This window comes from Callionymus lyra, chromosome 19 (assembly GCF_982586985.1).
Source record: "Callionymus lyra chromosome 19, fCalLyr1.hap1.1, whole genome shotgun sequence".
NCBI classification, from domain to species: domain Eukaryota; kingdom Metazoa; phylum Chordata; class Actinopteri; order Syngnathiformes; family Callionymidae; genus Callionymus; species Callionymus lyra.
In genome coordinates, this window is record NC_141836.1 from 10,687,004 (window position 1) to 10,707,893 (window position 20,890).

A 20,890-nucleotide genomic window follows, 5' to 3' on the forward strand; every position below is an offset into this window, starting at 1 on the left:
CTCAGTGAGCAAATAAAGAATGCCAAACAATCAATGCTATCGTCTTTATTTATATGAAGTATGAAAACACAGTATTGGGTTGACTGATATATTGATTTTAGCTTGACTCCTTCAAGAAACATCTTAAGACGTTTTTATTTGTTCAGACTTTTCCTTGATTTTCTGGAACTCCTGTTGTGTTATCAGTTTTATCTTGACCTTTAAAGTATATACTTTATTGAGTATTGTTTTGATTGTTTAAGCGCTTTGTGACCCTGGTCTGGAAAAGCGCTATACAAATAAAAATGACTTACTTACTTACTTACTTCATCACACTAGTACCTAAAAGTAAACCGATTCTGTCAATCATTCTGAGGATTCGAATCCAAATGACGACGTCATCCGTTTGATCTCCGCGTAGATTCGTGGCAATGGAATTCTCATAACTGGAATTATTTTCTATTCTACACGTTTTTTGCAAAGTTTGTACTTTATCGCAACAAAATAAACAAAATACTTCAACAGGAAGGAATTGATTGCACTTGTGTTGAATGAAGGCGATTTTTTTTTTTCAGAATGCTTTCTTCAGGTTAGGAATTGTAAAGTTGCAAACTACAATTCCCATAATTCAATAGCAAAAATCAAAATGGCTGCCTGTCGCCCAATCAATCAGTGTTATTGATTGGCAGCACCTGTAAAGTTCTGGGACGCAGCTGTTCAGAAAATGAAATCTTCAGAGAAAAGACACCAATGAATGGTCGGTGAAGTGTTTCGTTTGCTTTTCCTTTTGTTTAAGGTGGTTTGATAGATAGAAAGATAAACTTTGATATATAAAGATATGTTTCTGTTTATCTGATGGTGGTTAAAAGTTAGTTTAATGTCTTAAATGATTTAGACAAATGTATTATAAGTGTTTAAATTAAAAGTTTGTTTCTATCTTTAAAGGTTTACGACCTAATTTACTGACTGGACCGATCGACAAACAAGAAAAGAATCAAATGAGTAAAAACTTTGAGGTGTCCTTTGGATGTCGAAAAAGGAGAAGAACTTGACATGAATCTGACTTGAAGATTTTACTTAAACGATAGAAATCAGATCTGGTTTAAAGTCGCACATTATTACCAACGAGTAGAAGAAAAGTTTACAAGTATTTCCGAAGCACTGAGCTGTTAGTTCGCCGTTATATCTTCGTCCCATTTTCCCCACCTTTTAATTATATCGAAGATTAAAAAAAATGCATAAATATGTTTTATATTGAATTTCTTACGCAACTTTTAAAGTGACAAAAAGTAACATTTAAAATTAAAAAATGTTTTCAATTTTTAAACGGCAATGAGTATAACTTGCTGGTTATTATTTCACCTACAACAAGACTTACATTTAAGTAACTAAACATGTTTTTGTTCGACCATATGACACAAAAACATTGACCGTTTACACTTAAACCAATAACTTTTTAATCAGATCCGTCACTATTTGTGTGATTAAAATTAGAGAATCAAGGGCTCGAAGAAATTTAATCAAGCTATGACTGACATCAGACGATCTTTAGTATAATACAAATAAGAAAATGGTTAGAATTTGAATTTTTAATAGTGACTTGTTCTCTCAGACTTCTGGACATTCGGCCGCGACAGGATGAGCTTTTGACAGACAGAGCTCAGGATGTTTGGTGACACATTCCCTCCTGACATCCATGTTGTCTCCTCAGTCTTGCTCTGTGACCGTTCCTATGGCAACCGGTGATTCTATAGCAGCTGATCGCTCGGCTCTTTATCACCATGGAGACGGTTTGTGGAGGATGACGGTACATGTTTGTCATCTCGGAAGCATCGACTGAGGGGCGAGAACCTTGAGCCGAGAGTTTTCGGAATCGATCCCGGGATTGAGTCCAGGGAAGGACATCCAACAAATGTGAGTCACATGTGAGTCACAGTTCAGGATTTTCACTGATGGAATCTGAACCTGCGTCATCGGATTATCCGTCGACAACGGCGACCTCCTGTGGTGATGTTTAGATATTACACTTGAAGAATTTAAACGAGCAAAAATATCTTTTAAATATATTTATCTTCCGATGTGAAAAAATATTATTTAAAAAGAGCAATTAAAATATATCTAGCAATATGATGTTACTTTACAAGTTGTATTATTATTTTGGATTTCAAAATTGGGCAAAATATCACAACATTATGACAACTTGGTATCATAGCAACCGTTTAACAAGAAGTAAAAAAGGTACAAAAGGAGGAAAGTTTTTGAAAAACATATTTTTTTAATCGACACGGTTGAGTCAATACATGAAAGTAAAGTCACTGCAGCAGTTTACAAACGCAGATGAACTTCAAAGGCAGCATTTTTTTGGACCTGAAAACCAAACTGATATCACTGAGCTGGACCTGAATTGTTTTATTTCTGAACTCATGATTGCTCTGAAAATAGACACGGAAATAAAAAAAAGGAAATGTGGAAGATGATGAATACAATGTTTTATATATATATATATTTATATATATATATATATTATTTGCGTCTGATAATTGCACAATTGTCACCACTTCACCTTTCTCTTGGAGTTATTAATACAGATACAATGTTGTCCCTTTCAGCAACGGAGTGTAAAGTACATGCGTTACATGGTTCCGTAAATATGTCGTGGTTCTTGTGCTAGTGTTGCTATACGACCACAAGGTTCTCCTTGTCCCTCATGAAACACCTTTCATTCATAGTGTGTTATAGTGTTGACTTTACAGTACGTTATGTACATCACTGGCACAAAAGGCAACAAAACTCCAGTCATGAGTGATACTGGCAAAGAAAAGTGTCATCAGAGGAAAGAACTCCCTTCGTTCTTTTTTTTTACTTTGTTCACTTTAGTGTGAAGTTGCTGCAGCGACGGGTGTCGTATAAAATGAGTGTCCGAGCATGTTCTTCAAAGTGCATTTAGTTAAAGTTTGATTCCCTTTTGAAAATAGCATTGATAGCAAGAAGCAGAAGTGAGTCGTGTACTGTAGTATATCAGGTTTAATTTAACACTAAAATGATGGAATTGTTTTATTAAAACGTTTTTTTTTTTTCAAGCATTGAGTATTTTTGAAAGATTGAATTTGTTTTTATTGAATAATTGAGTTCATTAATTACAATAATTTCAAAATGAATGATTAGGTTGATTTTTTTTACACATGGAGTTTATTTTAATTCCAATAATTAAAAAATAAATGATCTAAATTCAAAAATGTAATTGATACCCCTATAAATTCAACATAAAAGTGCCACAGGACAATACTGTCCCATGATTGGCTGAAAGTTGGACACCCCTGCACTGGTACACCGACATTTTTGTATTGAATTTAAAAGGCTATGAATTTTAAAATATTGAATTTAGAAATTGCATTTTCTAATTAATGAAATTAGAATATCAAACTCTTTGTAAATGCATTTACTTTTGAAAATATAAAATAAAAAACTATGAGATAAATTGGACCATTTGATATACAAATTATTAAATTAAATATATTAATAAATCTATTGATACAATTCCATATCTGAGAGCACTAGTGTCAAAATCTTAGAAAAAAAATGTACGACTCAAGAATATGATCTGATATTTATCCCATACACTTTCTTTTTTGAGTTACTTTCCTCGCAAACCGAAGTAAAGTCAAAACTTTTTCAGAGGTAATTGCTTAAAAGACACTAGTGACGATGTTGTGTTCGACTCTACAGTCAAATCAAAACTTGGAGATGAGGGTTTTACACCACCTCCATAAATAGAATCCATCTTTTAAAATATATATATATTTTAAAAAGTCTCTTGAAAGTGGGAGTTGAAGCAGCAAAGTGGTTTTAAAAATCCTGATATACAACACGACAGCTACTGACCACTGCTGGAAAAAAGAGCTCCAGGAGTTAATTTTATTATAATAAATGGTGGATTTTCCCTGTTTTTATTAAGACAAAAGGATCTAAAATAATACCTGCAGTCATTATGTGGCTCCAGCAACACTGCTCACTTTTTTTTTTGCCGAGTCGTCTCCCTTTGGTTCGTATAAAGGATGTGTTTGGATGACGCGTGCGAGGAATGTGGCGTTTCTAGCTCTCCGCCTCGCTCTCCAGAAGGTTGTGTTTCACCAGGAACTCCCTCATGGTCGTCTGATTGTCCGGCGCGTCCGCCTGCTCCTCCAGCTGCTTCAGAAGCTCCTCCCACAGACGCTTGTCTCGGCCCGTCTGCCACGACAGCCGCACGACCACTCGCAGTAAGTGCAGCAGCAGGGGGTGTGGCCTGTCGACCCGGGGTCGCGGCCTCTTGGACCGGGTCTCGGAGGTCTCGGTCAGGACGTGGAGGGCCAGCTCGCAGTGGTCCCGGGCCTCCTCCAGCATGTTGACCTCCTGGAAACAACTGGACAGTCCCACCAGAGTGAAGGTCCAGTGGGCGGATGATGATGATGATGATGATGAAGCTTGAGCCAGGTCGTCATAGTAACACGCCCAGCCGAGTTTGTTTTGAAGTCTCTTGGCGTTGAGCAGGGGTCCCAGGGCCTCCTGGTGACGTCCCACCCTCGACAGAACAAGACAAGCTTCAATCCAACAATGGTTACGATTTGTGTTTTTGTTTAGTGTCTCCACGGTTAGAGGGGATTCGATTTTTTTTTTTGGGGCAGAAAAAAACGAGGTCACATATTTGTCATCGTGCATCATTGTTAAGAAATGTTCCGTCATGTTTCTGCCACATTTTCCATCGTGACTATTCTGTGAACACGAATGGATTAGAAAAGTTCCTGCTCTAGTCTTGGATCTTTGCTTATTGCTTAAAATTAACTTTTTTAAGCATTTTGTTTTGAACCATTTAATTCCATAAATTCTAATTATTTTATTGATAGAATTCAAAATTTGCATATTGAAAAGTTGGATTTGTTTTTAGTTTTTTAATTACTTTGATTATTTTTTTTAAAATCTTTTTACACACAGTATGATGTTCTTATTCCAATAATTTAGATTTTCTTTTAATAAATTCAATATTTTTAAATTGTCGGTCTTTTAAATTCAATATAAAATCCTATTAAACAATTTTTTTTAAAGTTTTTGACGTTTAAAATTCAAACATTCAATATTCGAATGGTACTGAAGTGTATATATATATATATATATTAAAAAAAAGAGTATCAAGCTACTTGATCATGTGCGTTGTCACATGATCGTAAGCGGATCGTGTGATTGGCTAGAAGGTCGATCAGTCCAGTGGCACTGTTGCACCATTTTTAACATTTTTATATTGAATTCAAACATCTAGAAATTAAACGTATTGAATATAGATATGTTGTGTTTTTAATAATTGGAATTAGAAGATAAAACTCAGTAAAATAAAATTGATTAATTTTGAAATTATTTGTAATTCAATTATTTAAAAAAACAACTACTTTAAATAAAACATTGTTGTACTGAATTTATTCAGTTTAACCACTTTTGACCTATAAATATAGAAATTATTTCATAAAATGATTTCATAAAATCAATTCAATGCTTAAAAAACAACATTTAAAGATGAAATTCTGTTTTTTCAGTTTCAAAATTTGAAATGAAACCATTCGTTGTTCTGATGGAACCGACTTTCATATCAAAGTTTCTCAGTACCTGATCAGCACCTGCCCCGCCTGCAGGTCGTTCATGTAGAAGAACTGCCGGACGCACGGCGCCGCCTTCAGCTCCGACACGGAGCACAGGTGAGACAGGTATTGTTCGAACGCTCGGCTGCGCTTGGCGATGGTTTCCGCCGTGAAGTTCCTCCGCAGCTTCTTCCCTGGTGGAGCGACAACATTTGCAAGATTGAGCAGGAAGACGAGGACAAGAATCGGGGCGTCGGACGCGGATTCGAGGCTCACTTGGGAAACAGACGCGCTCCATCTGGTCGCCGTGGTTACGACGCAGCGTGGCGTGCAGTCGCTGGAAGTCGGAGTAACGGCGAGTGATGACGGCGGGAGTCTTGTCGCTGCTGCCGGACTGGATCACGTGGATGGTGTAGAGCTGGAGGACGACACAGATGTCATTTACGGTGACATAAGTTTTCTTTATGAACATTTTTATTTATTTGTTCTGTGTTTATATGAACCTGGAATTATATAAGATAAGATGTTTGGCTCAAAAAGAAAATTCAAAGTTCATGACCTTTTGAATGTGTCAATGTTGATTGATTGATTGATATAACTTTATTTAACCTACATTCACAAATAAGATTAAAATAGAAAAGAATACAGTTAAAAAATACAAACAATTATACAAATGAATAAAATAATAATGCGGATAATAAACTTTAATCAAATGAAATAACATGATAATAAATAAAATAATCATAAATATATCAACAACAATAAACATAAATACAATAGAAAACAATACCATTTTTTAAATTATATTAAAACAAAAAGTACATATATATATAAAAAAAAAAAAAATTGGAACAATGAAGAAAATAGAAAAGAATACAGTTAAAAAATACAAACAATTATACAAATGAATAAAATAATAGTGCTGATAATAAACTTTAATCAAATGAAATAACATAATAAATAAAATAATTATAAATATATTAAAAACAATAAACATAATTACAATAGAAAACAATGCCATTTTTTAAATGCTGAAACTGCAGACGTATTAAAGAGAAGGGAGGGAGTTGAAAAATACTAACTAGAACATGACATTTTGAATCAAATACTCTGACAGCAGTGGACGGCAAATAAGTAAGTAAGTAAGTAATTTTTATTTATATAGTGCTTTTCCAGACCAGGATCACAAAGCGCTTAAACAATCAAAACATGGAGAGACAGAACCTCTCCTCCCTCTCCCAGGTGAATAATAATGACAGAAATGACTGACAGTGTGTGAAGACGACTCACCACATACTTGGAGGATCCGTCTTGAACCACACTGGCGTCCGTCACCTCGAATAATAAAGTGTCTGCGAGTTGCTTTCCGACAGAAGAGAGGCTTCTCTCGCCGAAGGATGAGCTCTGCCAGCTGTCGTGAAGCTGCCGAGTCAGCTTGGAGGAGGAAGAGGAAGAGGACGGACCGACCGGAGACATTCCAACTGGACTCGTGTCTGGAAAAGATGGTGTTTGGATTCAAGGAGATAAATTTCCTTCAGTGAGCTCAATGATTTTTGAATCAGAGATTTTAAGCTTAAAACAACAAATAAGGTTAAATAGTTGTATAAAGTAACGGAAATGGTATATACATTTTTTTTAAAGATACTGCATCGATATAAAAATTTAATAAAAAAGAAATACATTTAACATTTTGGGGGGTTTATTTTTAGTTATTTTATATATTATACATTAAAATAAAGTTTGTTTAAAATATAATAACTCCACATTTCTCATTTACAATTAACATTCAAAAAATATTAAGTAAGTAAGTAATTTGTATTTATATAATAATAATAATAATCTCTATTTATATAGCGCCTTTCCAGACCAGGGTCACAAAGCGCTTAAACAATCAAACAATACTCAATAAAATATATACTTTAAAAGGTCAAGATAACAGCGAGACAAACACAGGAGTTCCAGAAAATCCAGGGAAAGCCTGCACGAATAAAAATGTCGTTTGTTCATTTTTGTGTTGCAATTAAACTCCCGGCCACTAGATGGCGCCAGTAATTTACGTCCTCCGCAGCTTAAGGAACAATGAAATCTTGCGAGATTGCCGTAGATGACTGAGGACGAGAGGATACTGTCGACTCAAGCAGCTTTTAAAGCCGAGTTTTGGTTTCAAAAACAAATGAAATCAGTTACGACTTCGTCAAGAGTCATGTGGTCTGTAAATTCTGCAACACCAGAGTCAGGTACTCGACAATACTACAAATATATACTTGTTCCAATAGTATCACAAGATATTGCAATATTTCTATTACATCTTTAAAGCGATAAATATGTTCCGTTCCCGACTCGGATGCTTCCAACTCACCCGTGCTGCTCAAACCCTCCTCCATCGACTCCCCGAGGAAGTCGGAGTCGCTGTCGATCCCCGAGATCTCTCCGTCCAATCCGTCCTCCACGTCTTCCATCCCGCCGCCGCCGCCGCCGCCGTCGAAGCACAGCATCCCTCCGAGTCTCTCCGTCACACACTCGTCATCCTCCTCCTCCAGCTCGGCCTCCCAATGCTCCTTACAGACCTCGTCTTCGCCGCCTTCTTGTCCACCTTTCTCGTCCGGCTCCGGAGGTCCCGTCGCGACTCCATCTTTGAACAGCGAACGCTTTAAACGGTCCAGAAGTCGGGAAGCCATGACGCCACCTGGGATCGTAAAAATTTGAAATTTGAAATAGTTAAAAACAACAACTAACAAAGGACCTGTTGTTGTAATCGATAAAATATTCATGGGTCACCACCGTATCCGGGTCAATGGAAAACACTGTTGTGTTACCGCTCGGCGTGTATAACAATGTATATGTGGAACAAGTGGGTCTGAGAACGAGATGCCAGCAGGTTGACTTGGCTCCAGTTACAGAGCCTCCAGCTACTCCACATGGAAATCAAGTCACGCGTTAATAATGTAGTGACCGGGTCAGGACAGCCTCAGTCATGTTGATTCCCATTCTTTATCTTTGTTCAGTTTTATTTATTTGGGTATCCATTTAATTATTTTATACACATTTTTCTAATTCAAAATGTCATTATTTGTTTTGTATTGTGTATAGTTTTGTGTATATAGTGTTCTAGAGACACAGAATTCCATTGGACAACACTGTCCAAACCATGTTGTTCTTGGACAATAAAGACATTCTATTCTATTGTCAGAATAAAGAATACAAAGAAAAAACCCTTTTCCCTTTGTTTAAAATGTCTAAAAAACGAGTGCTTTATTGTTTTCACTTCACAATCGGAAAAAGTGTTTATTGACAGTGTTGTAAACACACAATAAAGAAGGAGAAAAACACAACCGAGAACCAAGGCAGCGACTTTATACATTTACTTAAGAATACAATATACAATGTATGAATTATTATGAGTTCAAACATAGTTATTATCCACTGAAACATATTAGAAAAATCATCTAGGATGACCGACAAAAACCAATGTTCCAAATAAAAAATAAAAGGTTTAACTAAACTGTATCATCATAAGAATTACAAACAATAATGTAAACTAGTTACAGTTGAATAATGACTAGTAATGTTGTCCAGAGAACACGTCAATAAGACTAATAATGTTATAACAGGATAAATAAACAACCTTATTACACTTGATATTTAAGCATGGCGGAGGAAACGACCTTATAAGTACATAGTTAGCAACAAAACTCTTCTAAATATTTACAATTAGTTTATTAAACTTCCTCATGTGATCGAAAGTATCAACTTCCTCTTGTTTAATAAAAATAAATAAACGTTAGATCGATGCTAAACGCTGTTAGCATAACTTCAAAGTTAGCAAGTGTAGCTAACAAGTTTACTGACATCTTGGAAAACACTCACAAGACTCACCCTGGATCTGGACCTCAGCGTCCCGGCTTCTGGGATCCCATAGTCGCCCCGTTAACGTGGATTTTTTTATGAGGGTGTTGTGTCACGGTACCAATCCCCGAATTCTGTCGGACCTGGACTAGGACACCCACCAGCTGCACTGCGGCGTCTGTCCGGAAGATGGCGACATTTCACGTAACACGTTTAATTTTCCGGGATATATTTTTTGTTAATTAAATATAAAAAAAAATCGAATAAAAAAAACACAACACGTCATTATTTTATAAAAGGTTATTAATGACATACTAAAAATATAAAACAAATGGTCATGCAATAAAATTAAAACGATAACAATGCATAATTTAATTAACTTAAAAGACGTTTTTCGTTGTTTTTTTTTAAACGAACAGGTTTGAGACATTCAAAGAATGTTTACAAACTAGACAAAAAAAAATCCAACCTTCTCAGGTACCGTTGAATCCAGCAGAGTTCTTGGGCGTGGCACACCTGTCGGAACCAGGAAGTGGGAGGAGCTACAGTGTTTTTTTCCTGCGCTGCCACCCTGCAAACTTTCAACACCTTTTTTAACACCTGAATCTGGAGCCTTCTTTCATATGAACAGGTCAGTGAACTAACTTTGGATCTAGTTTTTAAATGTAAAATGATCTTAAGAAAACCGTTATGAAGTTTAAGCAAACATTTCAACGCATGACTCAAGGTTCCGTGTTGCAGTTGTAACGTCGCTTTCTCTACAAACGTCAATGCAGTGTTTCTTCTTTTTATTTTGTAATCATGTATTATATTATTTTCACAAGAATTATGTGTATACATATTCTATATAGAATATTGTTAATAATAAACACTTAATTCAGTATGTACATTTAGCGAATTCTCTACTTCCTCTGTACTAAATTTGAATGATTTTAATTATTTGTTATTACAAGTTGAGTAAAATAATATTTAAAAAAAAATGTCCCTCAGATGGACTTACTTCAAGAAACATCTTTAGACGTTTTTATTTGTTCAGGCTTTTCCTTGATTTTCTGGAACTCCTGTTGTGTTATCAGTTTTATATTGCCCTTTAAAGTATATACTTTATTGAATATTGTTTTGATTGTTTAAGCGCTTTGTGACCCTGGTCTGGAAAAGCGCTACACAAATCAAAATTACTTACTTACTTACTTCTTCAAACTAAAATCACAAACCAAGTGTATCAGCAAATACTCACTAACAGACCTAAAAGTGGATCCAAAAAAATTCTCCTAGTGCTGTTGTGGTCCCAATTCAACTTGACATTTTCAGTTCAATCCTCTTAAAACACATCAAGTGCATTCATGTATATCTACTTAATTAAAGCAAAACTCTTTTATTTTCTCTTATACTTTTTGTACTTGCCATCTGTGTTCACCAATCTTGAACATCCTATCTTGTTGCACTTATTCCCCTCAGATCACAGCATCCATGAGCTGTCTCGCCTGCAGTTAATACAAAACTCTGCAAGGAGAATTCTGACCTGCTCTAGTAGAAGAACTCACATTTCTCCGATCCTTAAATCTCTTCACTGGCTGCCAGTTTCTCTCAGGATCAACTATAAAATTTGCGCTCTACAAATATTACTTACTTACCTACTTACCTCTAAAGTCGTCTTCTTTAACGTGTATTCATTATACACATCGAATTTTGTAAATTCGTTCATTTTATGGATATTGTATCAAAACAAAGCAAAAATTGGAGTTTTATATTAATCCGTTTTCACGTAAATTCCTTTTTTTTTTAGCTCATTTTTAGACAAACGCATTGATAAATAATCCTGAATCGATTGTTTAAACAATTTTTACGACACTATGCAACAGTTTCACTTCAGTTTTCCTGCTAGTTGCTGACTTCTACTTTTTTTATTTTCCTTGAGGTTTTTTACCCATAATTTAGAGGTACATTTGTGGGATAAATCCATTCTTTTTATTTCATAATAAAGTCTAGAACACAAGTTATTTTCAAACACAAAATTAGGACAATTAAACCAAAACACATTTCTTATTTAATAAAATCTAATGATGCTTATTTATCAACCAAACAATAATTGATAAATGTTATAAAGTTAATTTAAAAAAATGGAATTATTATGTAATTCTTGTGTTTCAAAGACATTTTTTTCCCCTTCAATTAAGTGTTAACTTTGTGTTTATTTCTTCCAGTTTTCTGTTTATTAAAAGCGTAACTCTCTCGTAAATCTTTTTGATGATGTAAAACAACGTTTTTCTATACTTTTTATCCTTCAAACGACTTGACTTATCAATGAAATATTACTAAGTGCTTTGTCGTATCAAATCAAAGGAGTTGCGAGCAGAAGTCACCTGACCGGTCTCACCACTAACCTCAAGGCATAGGAGTGGCTGAGAAGTAGCTTGAAGGTCCGACGGAGTAGAAGTGGAAACAAAGCCATTTGAATGTTACACTGTTTATCTTTAAATAAAAGGTTCCAGTTGCCAACGAAGAACACACTCCTGTCAATCAATATTTAATTTTAATCTGCTATTATCATTAAGATTTTTAATGAATTAAAATTAAAAATGATTCACGATAGATATAATCAGTTGAAGAATATATACATATACGTATTTTCTTTATTATTTGTGAGCATCATTCAGTTTAAGCCATTTATTTGGTGGTTAGTGTTGAGTCACGAATAGAAGATAAATGTCTGCCACTGCTAAGGTTGCGTCAATAAAAATAGTTATTGTGTGTCACATGTCTTATTCTCACATATGTGGGACATTGGTTAACATTTAGCTGCTATCATTGGAACAATTTTAATTTAATTTAAAAAATCAACTGTATCACTGTAAACAAACGTTTACAAACACCAGTTTAATGCAAGTGCTTCAGTTGTTTGACTGTGACGGGTGTCATGTCATCATTTTTGAGGTTTCATTTCACAATCCTGGCTTCTCACACTAACACCAATATTTTTTTAAACTCCATCATCCACGTCTTTCCTCACATATTCATTTTAATATTCTCTCTCTCTCGCGGTCCAACAAGACACGACTGTGACGGAGCAGCGGGTCCAAACTTGTCGAGCGTTGACTTCAGACCAGTTAAACCAGGTCCTCAACCAATACTGTTCATATGTCTTCCCCGTCAGTCGTAGACCTCGTGTGTGAAGGTTCAACTCCCTCCGTCCGTTCAATGAATCATCGACGCTTCAGTTATTTATTCATATATAATGAGCTTTAAACCCCTGCCTGACTAAATTAACCTGCTTATATTGAGTTTAAAATGGCACCTGGACACCCACCGAAGCATTTGAACAAACTTTTTGGAGTTTTTTTTTTGCAGTGAGTACCTGGAGAAACTACAACTCAAAACTCTTGGCATAAACTGACTTTTAAAGACAAAAAAAGAGCAGATATGTAGCTTTTTCGTTAGCTTTAAACACGGCTGTCAAACTCCATTATACATTGAACGAGGGCTGAAACGATATGTACATTTACCAGGAAGAATATGTTTGATTGTGATATTTTTTTAAATTCTTTGAGATGTATTTTTTATTAAAAGTACCTTTTGTTTCCTACATCGAACATTCACCCTCAATTGATTATCCTTTAACATCAGTTTTACTTGTATATACGTATAATTCTCGACATCTATAATCTCAGTTACTAATCTTATCTTAAACCTTAGTGTATTAAAAAAGTGCAGCTTTATTTTTATTTTTTATCTTTATATTGATGCATAAACACTCGTCAACTTAAACACGAACATGTATCTTTATTAAAAAAAAACAACTCATTCAATCATTTTTTAATTTTATTTTCCTTTAATTTGATCAAGGGTCATGGGGGCAGCGTGTGAGGCAAAGAGACCCGGATTTTCCTTCAACTGTTCATGGAGATACAATATATAAAATACTCACTAGGAAATGGAGTTTAATTTGATTTAAACTCATGCATGAGTAAACAAAAGAGGCTTTCGAAGTTAACAAAGTCAGTCATTAGTCGGCCTCGGAGGTTTATGTGTGACGGACACACGCCTCACTAGAGTAAACACTTTGTCTCGAGTGGAATGAACGAGGAAGTACATTGTTTTTTGAAACATACATTAAAGCAACTGTATTTATTTGTTTTAATGAGTCCAAATCTGGAGAAAATATTATCAGAGTTGTGTAATTAAGACGATATTTCACCTCAAGTTAAATAACTGTTTTTAAAAACTAGAAGACAGTTTGAATCTATCATTATTTTACATTATTGGCTAATATCTAGATTTTAACTGTATTTAAAGTGTTTGAATTGACTTTAAAATCGAATTCATTAAATTTCCGGATTAAAATCTGAATTTTAAATGCATTTAGATATTATTAATTGAATGTTTTCTTCTATGTTTAAGTTTTTTCTATATTATTTTAATGTGTGTTTATGTTCTGTCCACAGTAAAACCAAAATGAGGTGCATCTCTCACATCTCTCTGTCGCATCTCTTCTCCCTCCTCGTCGTCTTGGGAGGAGCTTCAGGATTCAGGATCTGTGCCTATAATGTGGAGAAGTTGGACAAGGTCAAAGTGGGGAACTTCCGAGTTCTGCACACTTTGATAAAGGTAAATAAACTGCAAACTCTCTGCGGGATGGTTGTGTTTGACGGGCAGGTGTGCTTGTGTTCAGGTGGCAGCTCGCTGTGAGATCATCCTCCTGCAGGAGGTGATCGATTCAGACAGTTCGGTCATCAACAAGTTTCTGAAGTCTCTTAACAGGTACTGTGAAAGGTACGATTCCCTCACATTAGATGTAAGCGTTTCGAGCGAAAGTACTGAATGAATCTCATCAAAAGATTGTTGTGACTTCATTATGTTCTCCTTTTAAATATTCTACTTAACTTGTGTTCATTCTAGTCGACTTCAGTAGCTTCATTTATTTCTGCTTTAAGAGAAGAAAACATCAAGCCTTTCTATTCTATCAACGTTACTTATCGCATTCTGCGAAGTGATGTCTTCTACCGCTAGATGGCAGTGTTTCTGCTTAATCGTTTAAGATGCTCCTAATATTGAAAAGATCTTACTAAAGCTTGATAAAATACTTTATTATTTGTTTTAATGCAATAATTGTTTGAATGCTGAAGGCTAATAATACTACTACTAATTTTACTACTAATTCTACTACTAATTCTACTAATTCTACTTCTACTACTACTTCTAATCATTCTTCTACTCCCACTACTACTTCTACTTCTACGTATTTAAATTCTACTATTTCTACTACTTCTACTTCTACTACCAATTCTACTTCTAATTCTACTACTGCTTTTACTAATTATACTACTACTACTACTTATTCTACTCCCACTACTACTTCTACTACTATGTCTTCTAATTGTACTACTTCTACTAGTAATTTTACTTCTACTTAGTCTACTACTGATTTTTTTCTAATTATACTTCTACTTCTTTTACTACTTCTACTTCTACTACAAAGGGTACTACTTCTACCTCTACTTCTACTACTAACTCTACTACTTGTAATATTCTACTACTAATTCTACTATTTCTACTACTAGTTCTACCTAAGGAGACCTCCTGAGGGATCAATAAAGTTTTACACACACACACACACCCCTACTTCTACTTGTACTACTAATTATTTTACTATTTCTAGTAACTACTTATTCTACTTCTATCTACTTCTACTTCTACTTCTACTAATGACTGTTACTTTATGTTCTTTATCTTTAGACTTAGATTGTATCTTCTTTCTCTTTATTTCTCTTTGTTCTTATTTTTATTTTTATGAATAATTGCTGTATTGCTGTGTCTAATTGGAAAAAAACAATTTCCCGAAGGAGACATCCTGATGGATCAATAAAGTTCTACCTAACCTAACCTAACCTACTTCTACTATTCTAATACTAATTCTACTACTTCTACTTCTACTACTTATTCTACTAATTCTACTACTTCTACTACTAATTCTACGACTACTTATAATACTACTTCTAATTCTACTACTTCTATTACTTCTACTACTTCTTCTTCTTCTACTCCCACTACTTTTTCTTATTTTACTTCTACTACAAATTCTTTTTTTTCATCGTCTCAACCTTTTTCCACTTTATTTCAATGTTTTCACATCAGTCTTTCTTCTTTATGCCTTCATTTCAACTGTTTCCACACATTTTTACTTTGAAAACTATTACTTTCAAGATTCTAGATACTTTTCTGATTCAGCAGAGACAGCATTCACGCTGCATTTTCCTCTGGAAATGTACATTTTCCAATTATTTCATAATTTTTAACTGTTAAATCCGAGCTGCGTTCTCCGGCTGATGTTGAGATTGTACTTTGAGTCTGCTTTTAACGAGAGTTTTCTTGTGTCTGCCGTCTGCCTCCAACAGGGAAACAGAAAGGTATGCTGGATTTTGTGAGCATCTGTAACATCTAATCATCCTAATCACTCTTCAAAACTAATCCTAGTTCTGTGTTTAACACACAACACTTTATTTTGGAGGGTCAACAGTCATGGCAGCTGAGAAGAACGATAAAAAAATAAGGATAAAATAAAAGTGTGGGAGTCAATACATACATTTTAAATGTAATTTCCTGTTGACAACCCCTGTGAAAATAAAGTGTTCCACTCGACCTGATTTAAAACATGATTCTTGGATGATTTAATGTCTTAAATTCACAGAATTGTCCTTAATTTTTCCGTCAAACTATCAGGTGTTTTTTTTGTGATGATCTGTTGGGTTAAGTCTCTATATCAGGGGTCCCCAACTTTTTTTTGCATCACGGAGCCGACCTACAGATAAAAACATTTAAAAAATAAATGGTATAAAGTTTGCGTTTCACACGTTTTCACTAGTTCTCAGGTTTATTTTTGTCTTGACGTGTCACAGACTAAAATTACTTCAGAGAAAATACCATCTTTAAAGATTAACAATAATAATTGTATATATAAATAGATAAATAGATGTGGGTTGGGGACCACTGCTCTATAGAAACAACATACGATGTGCTAACGCTAACGGTCACTTAAAAAAAAAAAGATGATTTTGTTCACAATTCTCCCACTAATCAATGCATGTTGAGACCCAATATCTGGTGAACTTTTGTTTCACCAACATGCATGAAAACGGGCTCATCTGAAGCCCGCTAACATATTTCAAATTGACCGTTAAATGTCAATTTGATATCGTCTGATAACCCTTTTAAAATGAACACATGGATGTGACCTACTAACCCACTACTGGTGTCCACATCATGGTGTTGGTTTTAAGTGTCTAAATGTGGTTTAAGGAAACTGTCAAATGGTAGATGTGTGCATGTTTGTTAGCATTTCTTCACAAATTAAATCAATTATTTTTAATTAAAAAGAGTATACATTTTTATTTTTTAAATGTTTTGTTGAATCACAATCATAATAAATCTATTGGCGTTTCCACTCAATATGTGTATCCTTAAACACATTATATACTATTTTTATTATTAATCCCACACTAAAATGTACATAAAATGAATTAATAGCATGTATTTTTTTTATGTGCACATTTTGACAGTATCCTTAACTTCACGTACGTATGTTTTTACAAACGTTTCATGCATGTTTGCAAAAGGAAATGGAGTCTAACACCAGGAAACGTTGGGGGCAGCAAATGCAGCATCTTTTATCTTATATTTTTTTAGATCATTTCAACAGGGCTTTGCGGTGGTGGAGTCAGTACTGCAGCCTTACAGCAAAAAAAAAAAAAATGTTTTCTGATCAAAATGAAGGGAATAAAATGATTGATTTCATTTTTCAAATCAGTCAATTTTTGTGGATATTGATTATATTAAAGTACTATAAAATATACATATAAAATCCAAGAAAATCAAGGTCAAACTTCATGATTGTAATCCATCATTTATTTATCGTCATTCCAATGTCTTTGTCTCTGTAGGTACGAGGGTCACATGTACAAGGCGGTGTCGAGCAAAGGTCTGGGAAATAAACCGGACGACATGCAGAAATATGTTTTCATCTACAGGTACCATCCAAATTTTTCCACCTAAATTCATTTCAGGAATGTTTTAATGAGGGTTAAATGATTAAGTTTTGTTTTGTTGTTATTCTCCACACAGAACTGACACTGTGAACGTGACGGGTCAATACCAGTTCCAGAACAAACAGTTCTTTACAAGAGAACCATTTGTGGTGAAGTTTCAAAGTGCAAAAACGGGTCAGTGAAAAAAATATATAAAAAAGTTTCTACTTTTTGCTTGCAAAACAGCTTTAAAGGTTAATGTCCTAAAGATTTTTAGTCGATTTCAGATTCTCTTAAAGCTATTTTTTGACATTTTTCTCATCCCACAGCAATAAAAGACTTCGTATTAGTCCCTCTGCACACGGACCCGGCGAAAGCCATCCAGGAGATGGACAAGCTCTACGATGTCTTCCAAGACGTCGTAAAGAAATGGAGTAACACAGTAGGTGGATCCTCGATATTCGTCTTTAGCAAGTGCCTGATGAAGAAATGTTTGCCTAGAACATCATGTTCCTGGGAGATTTCAACGCCGCCTGCGCCCACATGACGAAGAAAGACAAGAAGAAGATCCGACTGTTCGTCAACACGACCTTCCACTGGCTGATCGGGGACAAGCTGGACACGACCGTTTCCGAGGAAACCAGCTGCGCTTACGACCGGTGGGTTCAGCGGCGGGTTGGGTTTTTGCCGGTTGAAACGAAGCAATTGACGCCGTGTGTTCTCCTCAGGATCGTGGTTCATGGTAAAACCTTCCTGAAGTCCATCAAACCATACTCTGCCAAGGTCTTCGATTACGGGAAAACCTTCAAAATCGCACGATCGCAGGTTCGTACAAGAGAGTTTTGCTTGTCCCCGAAGAGTACAAAGACACAAGTGGTTGCCTAGCGACTGATTTACTTGCAGCTTTATCTCCAAGTACACTTTGACATCTTTAGACAGTCAAGAAAACTTGACAAATAACATGACAAAAATGGAAAAACATCGCTAATGAAAGCTACAAAAATGCTACAAAATATTACAAAATAAACAAATATCTTGTTGGCAGCATGAACCCAAAGTTCTTTACACTTCGTAAGTCATTCACTTTTTCTTCTTTGATTTACTAAAAGTTTTACTAGTTAAGTAAAGTAAAGGTTATTTGTAAAGTGCTTTAACAATCAAAAACAATACACAGTCAAAATATATGCTTTAAAAGATCAACACAGATAAGACAAACACAAGAGTCCCAGAAAATCAGGGAAAAGCACAAATAAGAATGTCTTAAGATGTTTCTTGAAGGAGTCAGTAGATCATCAAACACAGAGGGAGAGAGAGATCGTTCCAAAGCTTAGGAGCAACAGCCTGGAAGGATTTCTCTCCTCTGGTCCTGAACCGTGTTCAGGAACCATCAGTAGATTCTGATCCACAGACCTCAGAGCCCGAGCTGGGGTGTAAGGCTGGATCAGATCACTGATGTAAGGTCTGACCATGAATAGATCTGAAAGTAAGAACCAGAATTTTAAAGTTGATCCTGAAAGAAACTGGCAGCCAAAGAAGAGTTTTAAGGATCGGAGAAATGTGAGTTCTTCTACTAGAGCGGGTCAGAATTCTGGCTGCAGAGTTTTGTATTAACTGCAGGCGAGACAGATCCTTCTTGTTTAGACAATGATATTTAGACACTTACTAGTGCTCTTTTAGCTATATATATATACACTCACTCTAATTCTACAAGATCTCAAGAAATGGAAATAAATGAAAAACCTATATTGTACATATTAAAAGTGAATTAATGATTTACACGAATAATGATGTATTATAATAATTCATTATTTTATTCTGTTATGCAATAAATTAAATAATTCTGTGTTGTGTTTACACTGGCAACAAAAGTTTCTGATTCTTAAAATAGATCAATAAAATCAAAACTTATATAATAAATATGATTAAACCACAGTTTTGTTTATTCTCTGCTACTACAATAAAGTATCTGAGCAAAGATTTGGTTAAAGTGTCAAACTGGCTCAAAAATCAGATACCGGGGTTTAAGATAAGATCAGACAGAAACTGATGTTGAAGGCTGGCAGTGATTGATGAAGGAGGAAGAACTCTGGGATAATTAAAGTAAATTGAACCTCCATGAATCTCAAAAAGCAGCCACACTTTCAATAAAAGGAATATATTCAACATCTTTTTAAGTTTTTGACTGTGTAATAACAGTTTAAATAAGGAAAAAAGGCAAAATACAACTAGTCAAAAAACTTAAATGACATAAATACTGTTTAACATACTTACAATAACAAGATTCCACCCCCTGAATTTTTCTTATCCAGCTTTTCTTCCTGTTGATACGTGCACTTGGTATTAGTTTGATGCTCTTTGTGCTTTAATCTTTGTTAATAAACTGTTATAACTGGATAAATAACCTAATTTCGATACTAGTTCCTGGATGTGATTCTTCTGTGTGGACAGGTGCAGTCGATGAGCCGACACCTGCCGATCGAGGTAACGCTGAAGAACGACGGGTTCCTCTTTCGCTCGACGCGTCTCCTGCTCCTGCTCGGCTTCGTCGTGATCGTTCAGTCGCTTGTGGCGAGACTGTGATGCACCTGGGATCGTGCAGGACTTTACTTTCTGATTGTTTTAACAAGTGTCTACACAGGGAAGAAAGATGCCATAACAAATTAAATAATTTGTCATTATTTGCACAATTATTTGGATCTAAATCGTGTAATTTAGCTTTAGACTCGAGCTTAATAACAAATTATTTAGAAAGTTGTGTCTCCTGCAATTAAAGATTATCTTCAGCTGAATCCAAAGATAGTGCTGCAAATACAGTACCTTTTTAAAATATGTATATTTCTAAAGTTTCTTTTTTCATGTTGTGTGCCATAATTGATCTCGTTGACTGTATGTAAATATATGTTTAATAATTATTACATATGGATTTTGTTTTTGGTTTCAAAATGGTTTTAATTTCTGTGTTTGTGTTTTTTTTAAATTGTATTAAAATGGAACTTGAGACAAAATGTATTCGCTTTTTACCTCTTTTGAATGTTATATTGTTTCCTCTTTGCTAGTCAACGATCATGAACTAATTGATGAATCTTCAATAATTTAAACAATGTTGCCTGAAAAAAATAATAGTGGAATTTAAAATTAAAATATTGTTTTAAAAAATTATATTGTAATAAAAATTAAAGTCGACAAAAAACATGTTGCAGCCTAAAGACAAACCCATCAAATAAAGGTATATACTGTATAATGTTTTTTAATTCTTCTGAAACTCTTGAGACATGGTTGAGAATCATCTTGTGTTAAAACTATTGTCTTGGAAGAATGTAATCTTTAATTGGCGTTTATTCTAATAATAATCTTCTACTGGCTTTTATGTGATGTTGCCTTTTAACCATTAAGTGTGTTCATCAATGGGCTTTTTCTATCATTTATTTGCAGTGTTTTATCATT

At 34.8% G+C, this 20,890-nt stretch overlaps 2 protein-coding genes across 5 annotated transcripts; one reads left to right on the forward strand and one right to left on the reverse strand.

Moving 5' to 3' along the window:
* Positions 1 to 2,828: 2,828 nt before the first annotated feature.
* Positions 2,829 to 9,932, reverse strand: snx21 (sorting nexin family member 21). Its single transcript, XM_087782177.1, has 7 exons — positions 9,898 to 9,932; positions 9,459 to 9,606; positions 7,942 to 8,268; positions 6,873 to 7,075; positions 5,859 to 6,000; positions 5,611 to 5,776; positions 2,829 to 4,537 (listed from the first exon to the last, which is right to left on the reverse strand). The coding sequence occupies exons 3-7, from the start codon at positions 8,258 to 8,260 to the stop codon at positions 4,072 to 4,074; spliced, it is 1,296 nt and encodes a 431-aa protein (XP_087638303.1). The 5' UTR covers positions 8,261 to 8,268; positions 9,459 to 9,606; positions 9,898 to 9,932; the 3' UTR covers positions 2,829 to 4,071.
* A 27-nt stretch (positions 9,933 to 9,959) lies between these two features.
* On the forward strand, positions 9,960 to 20,451 carry LOC148059466 (deoxyribonuclease-1-like 2). 4 transcript variants are annotated; one of them, XM_087781969.1, is made up of 10 exons: positions 9,960 to 10,059; positions 13,871 to 14,033; positions 14,098 to 14,198; positions 15,821 to 15,832; positions 17,363 to 17,449; positions 17,544 to 17,641; positions 17,776 to 17,888; positions 17,948 to 18,105; positions 18,175 to 18,271; positions 19,895 to 20,451. In XM_087781969.1, the coding sequence occupies exons 1-10, from the start codon at positions 10,052 to 10,054 to the stop codon at positions 20,024 to 20,026; spliced, it is 969 nt and encodes a 322-aa protein (XP_087638095.1). In that variant the 5' UTR covers positions 9,960 to 10,051; the 3' UTR covers positions 20,027 to 20,451. The 4 variants fall into 4 exon arrangements, with proteins under 4 accessions (XP_087638095.1, XP_087638096.1, XP_087638097.1 ...); XM_087781970.1 differs by having other exon boundaries at positions 14,098 to 14,186; XM_087781971.1 differs by lacking the exon at positions 15,821 to 15,832.
* The last annotated feature ends 439 nt before the right edge of the window (positions 20,452 to 20,890 follow it).

Excerpts from the sequence above, each read along its gene's own strand:
- snx21 (XM_087782177.1), bottom strand. The coding sequence starts at position 8,260 with ATGGCTTCCCGACTTCTGGACCGTTTAAAGCGTTCGCTGTTCAAAGAT. Across the intron at positions 6,001-6,872 it reads ACGGATCCTCCAAGTATGTG|CTCTACACCATCCACGTGAT; the intron begins GTGAGTCGTCTT and ends GTCGTCCTCCAG. Across the intron at positions 4,538-5,610 it reads GCGGGGCAGGTGCTGATCAG|GGTGGGACGTCACCAGGAGG; the intron begins GTACTGAGAAAC and ends TGTTCTGTCGAG.
- LOC148059466 (XM_087781969.1), top strand. Across the intron at positions 17,450-17,543 it reads AAATATGTTTTCATCTACAG|AACTGACACTGTGAACGTGA; the intron begins GTACCATCCAAA and ends TTCTCCACACAG. Across the intron at positions 17,889-17,947 it reads TAAAGAAATGGAGTAACACA|AACATCATGTTCCTGGGAGA; the intron begins GTAGGTGGATCC and ends ATGTTTGCCTAG.